Raw genomic sequence first — 18,387 nt, forward strand, 5'->3', positions numbered from 1 at the left:
AGATCGGTCAGTCTGTGTTTACACATGACCACTTCACCCGTTCTGAAGTTCATGAACTCCCAGCTCACTAATATTTCCCCTGTGTCACTGTGTGTGTGTGTGTGTGTGTGTGTGTCGGCAGGGGAACAATCACACTCGGTGTGATAACACAAAAACAAAGACCAAGACCTACTGAGAGACTGATGACTGCTAACCTCGGACTCTGATTCAGTCCCAGCGGTAACAGTTCACTATTGCTTTTAAATGGTGCTGGGGGACAATGCTCGCACACACACACACACACACACACACACACACACACACACACACACACACACACACCTGGGCTGTGGGCGGACAGGGAAGATTTCCCGCTGAAGAGATGTTTCTGACCAGCAACTGAACAATGTCAAGCTACAGTGTTATTATGGTTCAGCGGTGAGTCGTCTTCACAAAGCCACCTGACTGAGCCTAGCCAATCAGTGCACTTTTGCTGTGTTCATCTTCGGTTCGTTGTGTACTGAATTTTTACTGCGGTATGCGCCTCACTCAAGGGTACAACAGCAGTGAGCAGTGACCCCCCCCCACCGGACTCAAACACAGTCTGACTCAGCTATAGCTTGTATATAAACATGGGTTTTTTGGATCCCAGCTCCCTGCTCAGGTCAGCCAATCTACACAACATTCTCAAAGGGGAGGGAAGACGTTTAACTGCACAATGTGTGTTTAGACAATGTAATAACACAGTAATAACGTCTGTATTAATAGTGGCAGTGTGTGTGAGCCTAAAGAGGCCTCTGTGTGACACAGTGAAGGCAGAGAGCATGAAGGGGACAGGCAGGGTGGGGCAGGGAGAGGCGCTAAATTAAAAATGATCCTCCCTGATGCGGCGAAAGAGCTCTTTTTAAAGCAGACGATAAAATGTTAATGCTGCTGGCTTCCCCCTGGCCTGCGTGTGGCTGCACTGGGACTCTAACTCTACCATACACACACACACACACACACACACACACACACACATATACATATACACACAGACACACACACACACACACATATACATACACACACACACACACACACACACATATATACATATACACACAGACACACACACATATATACACACACACACACACATATATACATACACACACACACACACATATATACATATACACACATACACACACACACACACACACACCACACATGCGCATGCACACACACACACATATATACATATACACACACACACCCATACCCATGTATACATACACACACACACGCACACACATATAGCCTTATGAATAATGCAAACTGCCAGAGCCAGCACAGGAGAGAGAGAGAGAGAGAGAGAGAGAGAGAAAGAGAGAGAGGGAAAGAGAGAGCGACAGGGGAGGGGAAGGGAGAGAGGGAGAGAGAGAGAGAGAGAGGGAGAGAGAGGGGGAGAGAGAGAGAGGGAGAGAGGGGGAGAGAGAGAGAGAGAGAGAGAGGGGGGGGGGGGGAGAGAGAGAGAGGAGGAGAGAGAGGAAACCTCCTCTACTGTAAGCTTCACCCTGAGAGGTTTTTTTCTTGGCTCCTCTTCACTGGCCTCCAGGGGGCGCCCTGCCCTCCAGTGCAGTGAGCTCAGCCTCTCTTACAGACTGACTGGAGGAACTGAGGTCCACACACTCACACACACACACTCATACACTCACACACACACACACACAGACACACACACACACACACAGACACACACACACACTCACACGCACACACAATCACACACACATACATACACACTCACTCACACACACACACTCACACTCACACACACACACACACACACGCACACACACAGACACACACACACACACACACATGTGCATTGCCTGTGACTGACCCTGCCTGACCTGATCCAGCTTCAGAGCGACCATGACCAACCAAGACTCACCTTGTCAAACCACCATGACTGCACACCGAAGCAGTCTTCCTGGCTCTGACTTCCCCTTCACCTGTTCTCAGGGGTTAATGCGCTCATTAACATGACTGATTCCGACAGGGGGGGTCACACGGTCAAAAGCCTCCTGTCACCGCCTGAGATAGGGCCCATCAGACGCAGTAACTGTCAGATATGAACCCCCCCACCCACATCAATCCTGCACTTCAACAAGGTCAGACTGGTCTGGCCACAGTCATGCGGGAGAAGGAGGAGAGAAGAGGACAGAGAGAGACATTAGAGAACCAACTATCAATAATTCATAAAAATAACCATTGTTTATTTGTTCCTTTTTCTCTTTCTTTCTTGGTCCTTCTTTTCAATAATTGTGTTTATGTATATATACATATGGGTACATATATATGCATATGTATGTATATATGTGTTTTAACAATACTTACAAAACTGAATTTGAATATGAGAGGGGGGAGAGAGAGACGCCTCCCTCGAAACACACTTTGTCTTCATTTGTCCTTGACGCACAGAGACTATCGGCATACATTGTATTCATATCTATACTGACTGTTCATAAATTGTCACCGTTTATGAATGTAAATAAATTACCACCGTAACAATTGCCAATATTCACATTACAACAGAGAGGCACAGATGACTTCTCTTAGTTTGAAAACTTTATCTGCATAAATATTTTCTGCTTGTTGCTGTTTTCTGCCATCTCTGTTTTGGCATCACTTGTCTGATTCTGCCGATAATGCAGCTTGAAACTGAAAAGTGAAATTAACAAGGGGGAGGGACTGAGAGAAAAAGAGCGGGAGTGAAAGAAAGAGGGAGACACAGGAGGGAGACAGCGACGGTCATCCCGTTAGCAATTTTAAATATTTACTTCCTCCGCCCCGGTGGGACGAAATTAGTTGTAGTCAATAAATTACGGTTATTACAAGACAATTTCTGTCATTACTGTTATTGGGCAGACGGAGGGGTGAGGAGACGCAGGGTGTGGGATGCCCGGCGCTGATGCTCCAAGCGTGATCACTCCCACGCCACCGGCGCGATCGCACCCCAGCCCCGAGCCTGGCGCTAATAAATCTCCTCGCGCCGCGTTAATAGGATATGTTAATGAGCACTCCCGTCAGCGACAGGAGGGGGATTAGAGATTAGCAGGAAAATCAGCATTAAAATGAAAATCACTGCTTTCCCCTGCCTCAGTCAGGGGGTAATTACAGAGGCAAAACACTGCGTCCCCGTTACCAAGCACACAAGCATTCATTCCTTTAGTCACACACAATTTGGCAGGGATTCTTCCTTTCCTTTTTTTTTTCCTCGTCATATTCAGCCCGGTGATCGATGTGACCATGAATGGGCAGAGATCCCTCTCCCAGAATTCCCTCTTTTCAGCACGATTTAAAGAGCGCTGGTACAATTCTGTTGGAAATGTTGCCAGGTTGAGGCAGCTACGCAGGCAGTGCTGAGAAAGCATTCTGTAAGGCCCTCACAGCGGACTCAGGAGGAGGTGTTATTTATCTGGAGAGAACATCACTCTTCATAAGAGCACAAAAGACAGACAGGCCTATTCGCACTGAGCTCTCAGACTGTCTGTGTCCTGGCCAGAGCTATAAACAACTCACACAGTGAACTGCTGGCGGTCGATACCACCTGTCTGTCACAGACTTCAGAGACGGGCACCTGCAGTCACCTTACAGGCAGGTGTGAGAGACCAGGTGAGGCGGGAGCTGGCGCGTGTCACGGGGGCAGGGCACGCTCAAAGCTCGTGATGTTTGGGGGGGGTTTGTGTGTAGCAGTCAGGCCGGAGTGGCTCCGTGGAGCACAGGGCTGCTCTCATCAGCAGGACACTCCCGGTTATAAGAGTGACCTAGTGAGGCGTAGCGGCTGCACACCCAGTGACACGCTGACCGGCTACGCGCTGGCACCCCTCCCCTCCCTGGTGCACCGTGGCGCTCAGTGTGAAAGTGCTGACGAGGCTCTGCATTAGAATGTGTTTCAGACGAACCTCCCGCAGTGCGAGCGCTGAGCGCGCTCCTGAAAGACTCACATTAATTACCCCCCTCCCTGCTCTGCACTCACACAGACACAGGACACACTGCAGGCAGCACGCCGGGAGGAACAGGAAGCGTTTCAGCAGAACAGGACGTGTGTACCTGTGTGTGTCAGTGCTGCAGGTGTGTGTACCTGTGTGTGTGTGTGTGTGTCAGTGCTGCAGGTGTGTACCTGTGTGTGTGTGTGTGTGTGTGTGTGTGTGTCAGTGCTGCAGGTGTGTGTACCTGTGTGTGTGTGTGTCAGTGCTGCAGGTGTGTACTTGTGTGTGTGTGTGTGTGTCAGTGCTGCAGGTGTGTACCTGTGTGTGTGTGTGTCAGTGCTGCAGGTGTGTGTACCTGTGTGTGTGTGTGTGTGTCAGTGCTGCAGGTGTCTACCTGTGTGTGTGTGTGTGTGTGTGTGTGTGTGTGTGTCAGTGCTGCAGGTGTGTACCTGTGTGTGTGTACCTGTGTGTGTGTGTGTGTCAGTGCTGCAGGTGTGTGTACCTGTATGGTAGTGGAGCAGCAGGTCCTGGGCATGGTCGCCGGTGGTTTTGGGCAGGAACTCCACGGTCACCTGCATGCTCTCCCCCACCCCCAGGTTCCCCAGCGCAGGCTCCACAGAGAAGGGGCTGCAGGAACAGAACGGGGGGGGTTGTTAGTATCAGAGGCTGGGGGGGCGGGGGGGGCCGTTGGTGTCAGAGGCTGGGGGGGGCGGGGGGATGTTCCAGGCTCATCGTTACTGAGATTTAATCAGCCACATTAAACACAGATCACAGGAGCAACAAGACCTACAAGAACAGAGACCAGCAGAGAGAAGCTACGCTGAAATATAAACACTACGGTCCACAGACCCCCCTACCCCACGCTCCACCAGCTGCTCGGTGTGGGACCTGCTCCAAGTTATTCTAGCTCTAATTGTTATGTTTTTTTAATTTTTCATGCTGCTATTTACCTGAATGCCTAACTGCAGCTGCACTGTACCTACATCATAATTTCTAGCCTTTTAAGTTGCTCTGAATAAGAGCTCCTGCCAATAAATATACAGATTAAAATAATAACAAGCATACATTATGAACTCTCACTGTGCAGACCTCCACATCACAGAGGCTGGCACAGTGGGAACCACCTTCCTGCAACTGACTTCACTGTCAGAGGAGACAGTTGATTGACACTGCATTGTCAGGTGGCACTTGACTGTGGACTGACGTTACTGAATGAAGCTCTTCAAGAAACCCCAAAGCAAGGTAATCTAAGCGTGCTGAGTTTGGGCGTCCTGGGAGCTCTTCTTTTTAATGAAATGTCAAGGCTCTTGTAAATATATGCCCAATATTTCCTTTATTACATATTTTAACATACATTAACATATATTAGTGCTATATTTACTAAGAGACCCCACTGAGCGACGCAGAAAGAGGTATCATTAGCAGAGAGGGACTGTGCTGCATGATTTCAAATTTAATAATCGCCACAATGGTTATGAATTCATATTCCACCAACATACGAGGTTTAAAGGAATAAAACCTATGAAAAAAATCAATGGACAGGGGTTCCCTTCCATTGCTCCCTGCTAATTAATCTCTCCGTTTCGGACGGAGGTAATTATTCCGTAAATTAAATTTTTTTCAACCGTGAACACTGGAGAGACTGGTCAGCGTGTATTGAATATTCCCTGCAGAGTGTAATTACAGGGACGCATCTCTGGACTGTCTGTCCACGGATTGCATGCTTTCCCCCTTCATGCAGCCCTATATTGGATCTGTTCTGCTCGTCCCACCAAGAGAACCGCCGTAATTCATGCAGGAGTGCTGGGATGTAGTGAAGGCCATCCTCTGAATCACTCACACACCCACAGAAACTGTTTTTCACACTGAGAGCCACCCAGCGCACTACAGTGGAGGATGGGTGTGGCCTCAGTGATGCCATTCAGGCAGCCAGGGTCCCAGGATGCCTGAGAGCAGTGAGATGAGCAGGCCCTGCTGACACGCCCACCCCTGTGCCCAGCGATACACCAACACAGGCTTCCTGCCATCAAACCTGGGCAGCAGCCCTCAGCACATTCTCAAAGCGCACACCTTTATCATGGAGCCACTCACACTCTGCTGAACATGTTTCAAAGTGTCTTTACCTGGTACCTGGACTCGAAGAACTCATCTTTTTATGGTTCTGCACCAAGCCACTGAGGACCAGGTGATTGAGACCACATACACACACACACACACACACACACACACACAATATACCAAAGCACCTGTTTGGGGCCGGTTTGCCACATGCAGTACAATCCCCACCCATCTGGTGAATCAGCATTCATCACCTAACAATAATAATCAAAGTAATAATCCTTTCTGAACTGCTGTAGCGCATAGCCCCCAGGGCCAAGGCTCCCCGCTCCAAACAGAGGCAGTAACACCACACTGCTGTCTCACTGCTTGTGAAAGGGCTGAGAGGGTACCCGGTCGCCAGCGGTAACCAGACAGAAGCACGTGACGGTTCCGCCGTTACCTAGCACCCAGAGAGGGGAACTCATGCATCGTTATCCAGGACGGGGCATTCCAATCCTCTCACACACCTGCGCCACATGACCTCCGCAGCACGACCTGCGCACGGCTAACCTGGCTGCCAGCCGTCTCCGGGAAACATGCTCCTGGACTGCTGTGCTTCCTGTCCTTATCAGGTTTCTGGAGTACCTCCTGTATTAGATACACTCCCTCATACAGAGAAGAGAGAATCGTCTCCCTGCCATCCCACCTGCCTTCAACACCACCGCGCAGAACAGAGGGCATCTTACTCACTTTATTACCTTTCACACCCATAACCACAGAGATTAGGCTAAACTCACAGCAGACAGACTCTTACGCAAAAGCCGAAGATGAATGAAAAATGAAATCATTTCAGAAAAAGTGGTACATTTTCTTTTTCTCATATACTGGGTATATTTCCTGCTAATAGGTACAAGCTATGATATATCAGCAGATGCAAAATATGTTTAAAGCCCAAAACAAGAAACATACTGTAGGGTACTATACTCTTTTGACTCACACTCACTCACACACACACACACACACACACACTTTACATATAAAAGGCAGCCCTCCTTAGCACCAGTGTTGTGTTTCTCTGTCTCTAACAGTGCAGTGCAGTTTCTCCTTCCTCTGTTTCTCTGTCTCTAACAGTGCAGTGCAGTTTCTCCTTCCTCTGTTTCTCTGTCTCTAACAGTGCAGTGCAGTTTCTCCTTCCTCTGTTTCTCTGTCTCTAACAGTGCAGTGCAGTTTCTCCTTTCTGTTTCTCTGTCTCTAACAGTGCAGTGCAGTTTCTCCTTCCTCTGTTTCTCTGTCTCTAACAGTGCAGTGCAGTTTCTCCTTCCTCTGTTTCTCTGTCTCTAACAGTGCAGTGCAGTTTCTCCTTCCTCTGTTTCTCTGTCTCTAACAGTGCAGTGCAGTTTCTCCTTCCTCTGTTTCTCTGTCTCTAACAGTGCAGTGCAGTTTCTCCTTTCTGTTTCTCTGTCTCTAACAGTGCAGTGCAGTTTCTCCTTCCTCTGTTTCTCTGTCTCTAACAGTGCAGTGCAGTTTCTCCTTTCTGTTTCTCTGTCTCTAACAGTGCAGTGCAGTTTCTCCTTCCTCTGTTTCTTTGTCTCTAACAGTGCAGTGCAGTTTCTCCTTTCTCTGTTTCTCTGTCTCTAACAGTGCAGTGCAGTTTCTCCTTCCTCTGTTTCTCTGTCTCTAACAGTGCTGTGCAGTTTCTCCTTCCTCTGTTTCTTTGTCTCTAACAGTGCAGTGCAGTTTCTCCTTTCTCTGTTTCTCTGTCTCTAACAGTGCAGTGCAGTTTCTCCTTCCTCTGGCTGTAATTTTACAGTGATGATTGCTGTGCAGAAGATGCAATCTCGTTAGATTACTCCAAACCCACTGAACGGAAACAGCAAGCAGGGAATCCCTCTATAGCAATAACGGGGCTCCATTCTCCGGATCGAAGTGTTGCGGTTATTACTGAACATGTCATTTCTACCTCCGCCAAGGGGATATTTATACAGCATCTAGATGTGCTTTATTTCTGCACTGTGTTCTTACTGCATAGAAACTGATGGGAGAAATAACCCCGAATTACTGTTATCCACAGAGGAAATTCAGATAGTGGCATATGTCAAGTATTACTGTTAACTATATTGTTATGTTGTGATACACCATATTTAATAAATGTATGTATGTCTTGTATTCAGAAAATATATACTTAGAAGTGAAGGTCTTGATGTTCCACTGTGTAAACAGAGACTGTATTTAGGTGCTTCACTATATATGACTCGTCAGTTAGGCCATATTGTCCCTTATCGTAACGTGTCTGCTAACTCCACAGAGGGACAGGAGTAATCTTACTGGAATTAGATCTACTGTCTATATTTACTGTATAATACATATTCTACATTATTAAAGTGAGTGAGTGCATGTACTTGTGTGCGTGTTTCGGTGTGTGTGTATTGTGTGTGTGTGTGTGTGTGTGTGTGTGTGTGTGTGTGTGTGTGTGTGTGTAACAGAGAGTGTTACATGGTGCTGAGGTGTGGATTTGGTGGGTTGGAACGCCCCCTGACACTCATAGTAAGTGTCACTTACTGCACAGGATAGTAAGTGTTATTATTACAACTATTGGTGATTCACTTTTCATGCAGCTTTCCCCATTCTACACCCACACACACACACGTGTGCACACACACACACACACACACACACACACACACACACTACACACACCGAAACATGCGCACACACACACTCACAGCTGTGTGTGACCTCTCCTCATGGGTGTGCGATATTTACTGCCCTATGCCACATTACAGTGGCCTTGGAACTGTATAATAATGTGTTAGTACTGTGCAATCTTTATGGAAGTTCACTTAGTGAACTTGGGGCTTTATATATACTTTATACTTTATATTATACTTTATATATTTACATGTGTATATTTACATTGTACTTTCTCATACACTATAAAGCTACATATCTGCAAATACACTCAGTGGTGAATGTAACTTGGCCTCACTGATCTCAGACCTGTCCTTACCTCTGTGTGCTGAGCTGAAACCTGGCCTCGCCGTTGCCGATGTTGCGCACCAGCAGGGTCCTGTGGGCGGGGCACTTGACAGGGCTGAGGGGGAAGTGCAGGTGGTCGGGGAAGTCCAGGATGGCACGGGCCCCGATCGCCCGGACGGGCACCTCGAACTTCTCCCTCTCCGTCACACAGATCAGCCTGTGGGAATAGTCCTGCCAGGCAAGAGAAGGAGAGAGGGGGCAGGGGAAAGTGGGCGGGGTCACACATCAGACCAATGGGCACGGTACCACTGAGGAGGGGGCGGAGCCCATGGGCTCAGAAGTCAGCTCTCATTGGACTGTGAGTCGACTGGCAGGTCGCTTTGCATCTCTTTGACCAGTGAAACTGCCCACATTACTCATAGGAAAGAGGTCACATCTGGAGTCCCACATACTCAAAGCCCTCCATGTAAACATGTCACACAGCCACAGTGGACAGACACACTTACATAGTACTTAGATACAGATTTATGCATAGATGTAGATACAGAATTACCAGATCCGCCGCAGCATTGCATGCGATGTTGCAGTCCCTAATGCACGAGCCCTGTTTGGGATGGCACACTGGCTTTGAATATGAGATGCACACCAGAGATGCAGTATTTGCATTTCTGCAGAGATCCCCCGCCGTGGGAATAAATTCACAGCCTGTGAGACAATCGGTGTGAGGAACCCGGAAGGTTCTGGAGTTTAGGCGTTTAGGCAGCAGTCCTGATGGGGGGGTGGAGGCGCAACAAGGAGTCCTAGGGGGGGGGGGATCATTAAAATTCACTGAATAGGCTGTTTGTTTTTTCTCACAGCTCGGAGGGCCAATCACAGCCCCCCCCACCCCCTCTGGTCGCTACACAGATGCCTCCTGTAGGCCTGGCAGCCTGAGTGTCCCTCCCCAGCAGTGAAAGCCGCACTCCAGCCTTTATTAATGTGCAATAGGACAGAGGCAGATTAACAAGAAGCGCGGTAACGAGGTACTGGAAACGGGATGGTAAGAGATGACAGAGGGAGCAGGCGCAAAAAGCTCTCTCCCACTTTCTCCTTCCCTCTCTCTCTCCCACTCGCTCTCACTCTCTCTCTCCCTCCCTCTCTTCCTCTCTCTCTCTCTCTCTCTCTCTCTCTCTCTCTCCCCCTCTCTCTCCCCCCCTCTCTATCCTTAATGTCTGTTTATCAAAGCGCGCTGCGATGGCGTTATTGTTCAGAGGAACATTAAGGACAAACTGTAGCGCTGACATGTTTTCATTACAGAGGAATAATTTAAAAACACGCAGGAGCGAATGCGTGAAATTCCTGCGCTGACCCTGCTGAATTATGACGGCTCATAGTGAGAGCAGCGAGGCTATGAATGAATCATGTCATGCAGTGACTTGCCTGAATGGCTTAACGTCTCAACTCTCATAAAACAGCAACAGTGCGCTGTAACAAAGACAAACAGAGGGAATGTGCTCAACACTTTCAACCATTAACACTTACTGCCGGCTCCTGTAACAAATGGTGCAATCTACCATTACATTACAGTCATTTAGCAGATGCTCTTAACCAAAGCGAATTACATAGGTTACAATTTTATCAATTTATACAGCTGGACATTTACTGAGGCAATTAAGATTAAGCACCTTGCCCAGGGGTGCATCAGCAGTGCCCCAGCAGGGAATCAAACCAGCAACCTTTTGGTTACAAGTCCTGCTCCTGACCGCTATGCTACACTGCTGCCTGATCATAAGGCATTATATCATGACATATCAGCCATGTCCTTTGCGTCCAGTGAGCAAAGACAGCTGCTATTTCTGAAAGGTCTTCAGATGTTATTGATCTGAGGGTGGCGGTATCACATTCAGGATCGATGCCGGGCTGAAGGGGTGATCGCTGTAGGTCAGAACGTTCGCCTCCCGGGCGTCTAACGAAAAGGAGCGTGCGGATAAGGAGGGGGTGATGCCTGATCCTGAAGGGACGCGATTCGCTGGGTGAGTGTGTGAGGGTGCGCACTGCTCACACAGAGGAGGCTCGGGGCTCGGGGCTCGGGGTTCGGGGTTTGGCACTGCTTCACAGCCTCCTTTCTCTCGCCATTACATAAGCGGGACGCCGCGCTCGGCACACAGGGGGAGGGGCATGAGCGGAGGGGGAGGGGCCCGTTCGCTGGAGCGGTGCGGCTGGCTGCCTCACTGCTTCACTGCTGTAGCATGACCCACATACCTCCCTCTGACGGATACTTCAGCGCCGCTCCTGTTTGCGTTTAACCCCTTTCATTGCAGAGGCTGAGCTTTCTGCTTAGTTTGGGCGTGAGCTGTTTTCTCTCTGATAATTGCTCCTCCTTATGAATTTACATTGAACTGTAATTATGTGCTTGTTTAACAGTGTAATATAATATAGTTTAGGGCTTGCGAGTGGTTCGATTCCCTGCTGTGGCACTGTTGCTGTTCCCCTAGGCAAGGCACTTAACCCACAATTGCTTCAGTATAAATCCAGCTGAAAAATGGCTAAAATTATAACTATATATTATAATTATATATTTATAATGTAAATATCTCTGGATAAGAGTACCCGCTAAATGACAATAACGTAATGTTGTTTAGTGGGCGTACACTCCACACAGCTACGCTTGCGGATAACAGTCCTGCAGGCTTCCCAGCCCTGTAACCACTCACGCTCTCAGCCCTGCAAAGGGAAGCTAAAGTGGTTTGATCACAGCAATGATTGGTTATTATAAGGGTTCAGTGCCCTCTATAACCAGGGTTCAGTAGCCTTGATTTATGTATACCTATTTACAGAGCTGATACCTTTACTGCCCTCTATTCAGGTTAAGTGCTGTGCTCCAGGCTGAAACAGGAGTGTAGCTATAGCATGCCTATCCAGAGGGCAGTGGCCAATACACTTCAGTTCAGTACTGTGCTGTGTGACCCCTGCAGGCTGCCATACCCCTCTCTCTCTCACTGTGCTGAGCGTGTCCTTCGGGGTGCCGTACCTTGTTCTCCAGAGGTGTGAAGAGGATGGTGAAAGTGGAGGCCATGCCTGGCGCCACTTTGCTGCAAACGTCCGGGGGGCTGACCACTTTGAAGTACAGGGACCCTTCTTCCACCACCTTCACCAGCCGAGGGATCTGGGGACCAATCAGAAGCAAGTAAACTCAGAGTTCAAGGGTCAGAGAAACTGGGCGTGGCACATAGTAGTTACCAGCTGAATCAAACCACAGGGCTTCCATTGAAGGTCAAGTTGAATAAGGGATTCCCCACAATATTGTGGTTACAACACCAGTGCTCTGACCACTGTTCCACACTGCTGCCCTGACCACTGCTCCACACTTTTACCCACAAATGATTTAGGGCGTGGGAGGCTTGGAACAATGTTTTGAATAAGACATGTTACAGCAACTGCAGCACATCCAGTGAGGTGTTTAAACACCTCGGTGGGAATGAAGTCGAAAGTTTTACTCTCTATGCAGGGGTGACCGGGGGGCACAGGTTGAGGCAGCTACTGCCTCTCCAGCTCTGCAGCGCCCCCAGGTGGTGATCAGGGATGGCGCGGGACGCTGGAGACGCATGGAGCATCTGCGCTGATCAGTGTGCAAAGCCTCACTGGCTCTCTCTCCACAATCCCACGCATTTCGAGCGATGCTGTCCCCCGCCGCAGACGGGACGCCCCGCCCGGGAGATGGATGCCACTGACAGACACATCTGGAGACGGTATGAAATGCATGCTGGGAGATCTGACAGACGAAGAGAGCGAACTGTCTCTGCCTCTAACAGAGTGTCGCGGTTCGAAAGAAATAAGAGGAGAGAGCGGCAGAGGAAGGGGAGGAAGAGGCGTCTGACAGAACAACGAAGGAAAAATGAACACTGACTGACAGAAAGAGAGAGTCAGGGAGAGGGAGTGACACAGCCTGAGAGAGAGTGCTTTGGCAGTACTGTACACTGGGGCGGCGGTGTAGCTTAGTGGACTTTCTACTCCCCCCCCCCGGGGCACTGCTGCTGTGACCTTGGGCAAGGTACTGAACCCACAATATCCAGCTCACATTGTAGAAAACTGTAACTGATGAAAGTCGCTCTGGAAAAAAACGTCTGCTGAAAGGCCAATAACAGCAACAATGATATGGTCTTCCAAAAAACAGACTGATCTCAGAAAAGCAGACCCTAGGACACAGACCGAGTTACAGTTTTCTCAGACCAAAAATCAGTGCATCAGCAAGCTTTGGTCAGGACATGCACCCAGCATAACAAGCATACATATAACAACATGTAAGTTATTTGATAGGCTGTCTATCAGTTTACTTTTGCAATATTTATTCTTTGTATATTGTATATTAGTTTCAGTATATATTTGTTATTTATTCATTTTTTGCTTTTACACCATGTACTACTCTTTGGCAATATTTATGGGATGTATTTCATGCCAATAGAGCATATTAAATTTAAAAGCTGAACTGTATTGATTCCAATGAAATTACGAGAGTGAGCCAGGAACTCTCACAGTGAAGGAGCTCTGATCTCTGATTGGTGGAGATAACCAGTTCAGAGCCGGGCTGTAAGAAATGCAATTGGAGGAAAGAGGAGTCTCCAGGTCTAGTGCACCGTGAGGTGAGGTGAGAGAGTGAGAGGGGGACTGAGTGAGAGAGTGAGAGGGGGAATGAGTATGAGAATGTGACCAATACCATGGTTTGCTGTTAAATATTTTAGGGTAAAGGACTTTTTTATTTTTGCAATGCTTTATTAAATTTTTTGTCATTTACTGTTAAGTATCCCGTGGCGTGACTCTATAAAAAGGCCTGGGAAGGAAAACTAGGGGCTGAAGGCGGGTTTTATGTACAGTATTCACACACTGACATGCTTCTGGCTACCTTAGATGACGCCTGTCATGCTAACAAAGCCAGTTTGAGAGAAAAGGATCCCTTTGTGGCGGTGGTGTACAGAGTGCTGCTCAGAGGGCCAGTAAGACAGGGATGCTCTGGCTGGAGAAGCTTACTTCCAGATGCCGAGCCACTGGAGTCAAAGCCTGAGACTTTGGCAGAATTACAGTCTCAGCTGTGTGAGTTCCAGTCGGTGGGGTCAGGGTTGGAAGAGTGTAACATGCACTCTTTCTCTGTCTTTCACCCTCTGTCTCTGTCCCCCCCCCCCCCGTTCCTCTCTCTCCCCCCGTCCCTCTCCCCCCCGTTCCTCTCTCACCCCCCCATTCCTCTCTCGCCCCCCGTTCCTCTCTCGCCCCCCCGTCCCTCTCCCCCCCCCCCCTCTCCCCCCCCCCCGCCTCTTTTCGCCCCCCTCTCTGTGACAGGTACAGCGCAGTACACAGTGTGTCAGTAATTACACGCCTGTGTGTAATTGAGCACACAGCCGGGGGGACAGTGTAATCACTTCCATCCATCGCAGTCAGTCCTGCTCAGACGTTTGCGACCGCCTGGCAGAGGCGGTGACAGGCGGGGCACTCTCCTTTTCCACCTGTCAGTCCTCGCTTTGCGGCGGAGCCCCAGAGCGCTGCGTCCGCATCACAATCACAGTCACATGACCCTGCTCGCGCTCAGGCCGGCCTTTCCGCGACGACGTGCGCTACGCTATCATTAGCACTCACTCGGAGCGTTGCTTTGCACAGCCTAAGCTGGAGTGTGGGTGTCTCGTCGTCTTTAGCGTTTATAACGACACTCGTTCGTTTAGACGGTTTGTCTGCTTCCAACCAAAAAAAAAAAAAAAAAACGATCTAACAGCATCCCCGCATGGGGCGCTGACGGAGGAGCAGTTTTGTCTCCGTGTGCATCAGCCTTGTTTCCTGTCAGCGTTTAATGCCTCCTGCATGTCTCAGTGACAGCCGCAATCCAGGGAGTCATCAATACCTCTAACAGACACTGTCCCAGCATCCCCGAAAGACCGCCACGGAGCGTTCAGCATATAATGAACCCCACGGTGGAGGAAAACATGAGAGTGCGCAGAGAAGGAAGCTACTCTGAAACAGTTTGATTTCTCAGATGAAAGCCAGGTGCTTTGATACAGCTGAAGACAAACTGTTCCTGCATCCAGAAGAAATCTTTCAAACTCTAGACCAAATCTGCGCAATATGGAGAGAAGCAAAAACCCCGAAATAACTCAACCGTAACCCCTGACACGACCGATCTCCTGACGCCCCCGACCTGCGGCAAACCTCTCGACTGTTTTCAGGTGGAGAGGCTTTTCGCAGCACGACTGGTGTGTCGTTACCACAGAGATAATGAGAGTGACAGATTTGCTTGGTACACCCCCCTGAAATCCCCCGACCCCCAAATTTATTTTTACAACATACCCTGGGAATCATCAGGACCTTCAGCAAAGGTCATCCTCTATTGGGCCTTAACGGCCCGGCGCCGTCTGACAATTAATGGCGAGGAACCAGGTGAGCTATCCAATTATCACACCTGTGGAGCAGTGTCTGCGGTCCCCACGCAGGTGACCCCTCCCTCGGGAGGGAGCCCTCCGCTCCACCCCCCTTCACCTTGTCATTGTTGCGCAGCACCAGGGGAACCTCGTAGGTCTCGGGGGGTGTGTAGTTCTGGAAGACGATCTCTGAGGGGAAGGGCTGGAACATCGGCTGGTCCACATCGACTGAGGAGAACTGCAGGCAGGGTTTACAGAGAGGAAGAGAGAGGGAGAGAGAGAGAGGGGAGAGAGGGAGAGAGAGAGAGGGGGAGAGGGAGAGAGAGAGATAGAGAGGGAGAGATGGAGAGAGAGAGGTAGAGATAGGAAGAGATAGAGGGAGAGGGAGAGAGGGTGAGAGAGAGAGAGAGGGAGTGGGTGAGAGGGATAGAGAGCGGGTGGGAGAGTGAGAGAGAGAGAGAGAGAGAGAGAGAGGGAGGGAGGGACAGAGAGTGAGATGAGGGAGAGAGAGAGAGAGAGGGAGGGGGAGAGAGAGAGAGGGAGAGAGGGAGAGAGAGGGAGGGGGAGAGAGATGGAGAGAAGGGGAGGGAGGAAAGAGGGAGAGAGAGGAAGAGGGAGAGAGGGTGAGAGAGAGGGTTAGAGAGAGAGAGGGAGAAAGGGAGGGAGGCCCAGAGAAAGAAAGAGAGGTTGAATGAGAGGAGGGGGTGAGAGAGAGTGCGAGTGAGAGAGAGGGGTGAGAGAGAGCGAGAGGAGAGTGATTATCGTTCATCCGTTTAAGGATATCAGGCATTCACAGAGAGGAGCTTGAAGGTTATTCATTATTCAACTGGAATGGGAGGGGGGGGCAGTGGGCCCCCCTCTGTATAAAGCTGTTACATAAGAGCATGGCACTGTGTCTGCAGTTACATATGGATCTGATGGTCATTATCCCGCACCATCTAGTGAGCAGGCTTTCATTTGTGACTTCTGATTAAAATCAGCAAAGAAAAACTGCCGTGCACCGAGCTTTCAAAAGCATCTGCCGCTCTTCAATTTTCCACTTATTAGCAAAGGGGCTTTTATCTCTGTGGATGTGGTGTTGGATGGATTACTACGCCTCAAAAGTGCGGGTTTGCATGCCGATTTCCCCTTCAGTGGATGGAGGGGCGTGTCAAGCTGTCTGCCCACCAGTGTATTAATCAGACACTGCGTATGAATGGAGCTTATCCAGTCTTCATCTGCCACCGAGAGCCGGGGCGGTGCGTGTGTGTGTGTGCGCGTGTGTGTGCGTATGTGTGTGTGTGTGTGAGGTTGTGTGTGTGTGTGTGTGCGTGTGTGTGTGTGTGTGAGGTTGTGTGTGTGTGGTTGTGTGTGTGCGTGTGTGTGTGTGTGTGTGTGTATGTATGTGTGTGTGTGTTTGTGTGTGAGGTTGTGTGTGTGTGCATGTGTGTGAGGTTGTGTGTGTGTGAGGTTGTGTGCGTGTGTGTGCGTGTGTGTGTGTGTGTGTGTGTGTGTGTGTGTGAGGTTGTGTGTGTGTGTGTGAGGTTGTGTGTGTGTGGTTGTGTGTGTGCGTGTGTGTGTGTATGTATGTGTGTGTGTGTTTGTGTGTGAGGTTGTGTGTGTGTGCATGTGTGTGAGGTTGTGTGTGTGTGAGGTTGTGTGCGTGTGTGTGCGCATGCGTGTGTGTGTGTGTGTGTGTGAGCGCTCCTTCCATTGAGTGGTGATGAAGTGCACAGAGACTTTGGTCTCAATCAATGTGTCCTCAGATGGAGCGTCTCTGAGCTGCGTGGCGTCAGTCAGTCACTCCTTTGTGCCGACGGGGGAAAATCAGATATCTCAAATCCACCCCCCCCACCACGAGAGCACCCCCCCGTTCCACTTCTTTTCCATCTCAGAAAATCAGATTTGATTTAATTAGCTGCGTTCAGCTGTTTCCAGTGGCCGCTGGCAATAACTCCGGCTGAGGAGAGCTAACCAGCCAAACCCAGGCAGGTTAGAACAGCTGACGGCAATCTGCTTTTAACATCATTCTCTTCATCTGAGGAAAAGAGGCCAGCCAGCCAGAATTAATTGACCCAATCTATAAAATGAGCTGACCCCCCTCCCCGGGCCACCAGCAAAGATCAAACTGCGAGTGGAGTGCCCTTCCAAACCAAACATAGCAGCTGAGAGACAGGGAAACAGGGAGAGAGAGAGAGAGAGAGAGAGAGGGAGAGAGAGAGAGAGAGAGAGAGAGAGAGAGAGAGAGAGAGAGAGGGAGAGAGAGGGAGAGAGAGAAAGAGTGAGAGAAAGAGAGAGGGAGAGAGGGAGAGAGGGAGAGAGAGTGAGAAGGAAAAAGAGAGGGAGAGGGAGAAACATAGGGAGAGAGGCAGAGCATGAGAAGGAGAAAGGGACAGAGATAGGAAACAGATGCAGAGCACCCCCAGGGTAAAAGAAGAGAAAAGAGCATGTTGTTCTCCGTGAACATTCTTGCACGGCGCTTTGTCTGTCTAATTAATCCTGTCCGGTTTATCTGCAGGGCTGGGTGTCCTGAATCCTGCCAGTCACAGACGGTTAGCACGGGTGTGGCACCGTGGCCTGGCAAGAATGACACCGTTACATAACGAAGCACAGCCCCTCCTACATACTGAGAGACAGGATACCTGCCTGCATTCACACACACAGGGGCAGGAGTCTGACTGGCTGAAAGTTACCTCACTCACTCATTCACTGAGTAAGTGTGAAATGTGCCTCTCTCACTCATTCACTCATTCACTAACTGTGAAAGTTACCTCACTCACTCATTCACTCACTCACTAACTGTGAAATGTGACTCATTCATTCACTGACTATGAAACCTGCCTCACTCACTCAATCACTGGCTGAGTGAAAGGCATTAAAAAGCGGTTTGAGTCGCAATCCTTTTACAGTGATGTGTTCTGCATTTTTTTTGCTCTACTAAAACAACTGTTTTCAGTGAAGTTACGCGCTAAAAATTTTTAATAATTTCCCAGTAAGTGGGGCACTGTAACTGTTATGTCACTACTTAACATGTATCCTGGGAGACGCTCGGTTAC

The 18,387-nt window shown here is 49.4% G+C and overlaps 1 protein-coding gene across 1 annotated transcript in view; it reads right to left on the reverse strand.

The window, feature by feature from the left end:
- The window catches only part of hydin (HYDIN axonemal central pair apparatus protein), a 118,242-nt gene that overhangs the window by 96,385 nt on the left and 3,470 nt on the right, over positions 1-18,387 (reverse strand). Inside the window, exons 4-7 of the mRNA XM_036544188.1 lie at positions 15,471-15,590; positions 11,986-12,120; positions 9,007-9,206; positions 4,462-4,586 (exon numbers count right to left, since the gene is read on the reverse strand). Coding sequence (XP_036400081.1) covers positions 4,462-4,586; positions 9,007-9,206; positions 11,986-12,120; positions 15,471-15,590 — 580 coding nt within the window. The remainder of the gene's footprint in view (positions 1-4,461; positions 4,587-9,006; positions 9,207-11,985; positions 12,121-15,470; positions 15,591-18,387) is intronic.

This window comes from Megalops cyprinoides, chromosome 13 (genome assembly GCF_013368585.1).
Source record: "Megalops cyprinoides isolate fMegCyp1 chromosome 13, fMegCyp1.pri, whole genome shotgun sequence".
Lineage (NCBI taxonomy): Eukaryota > Metazoa > Chordata > Actinopteri > Elopiformes > Megalopidae > Megalops > Megalops cyprinoides.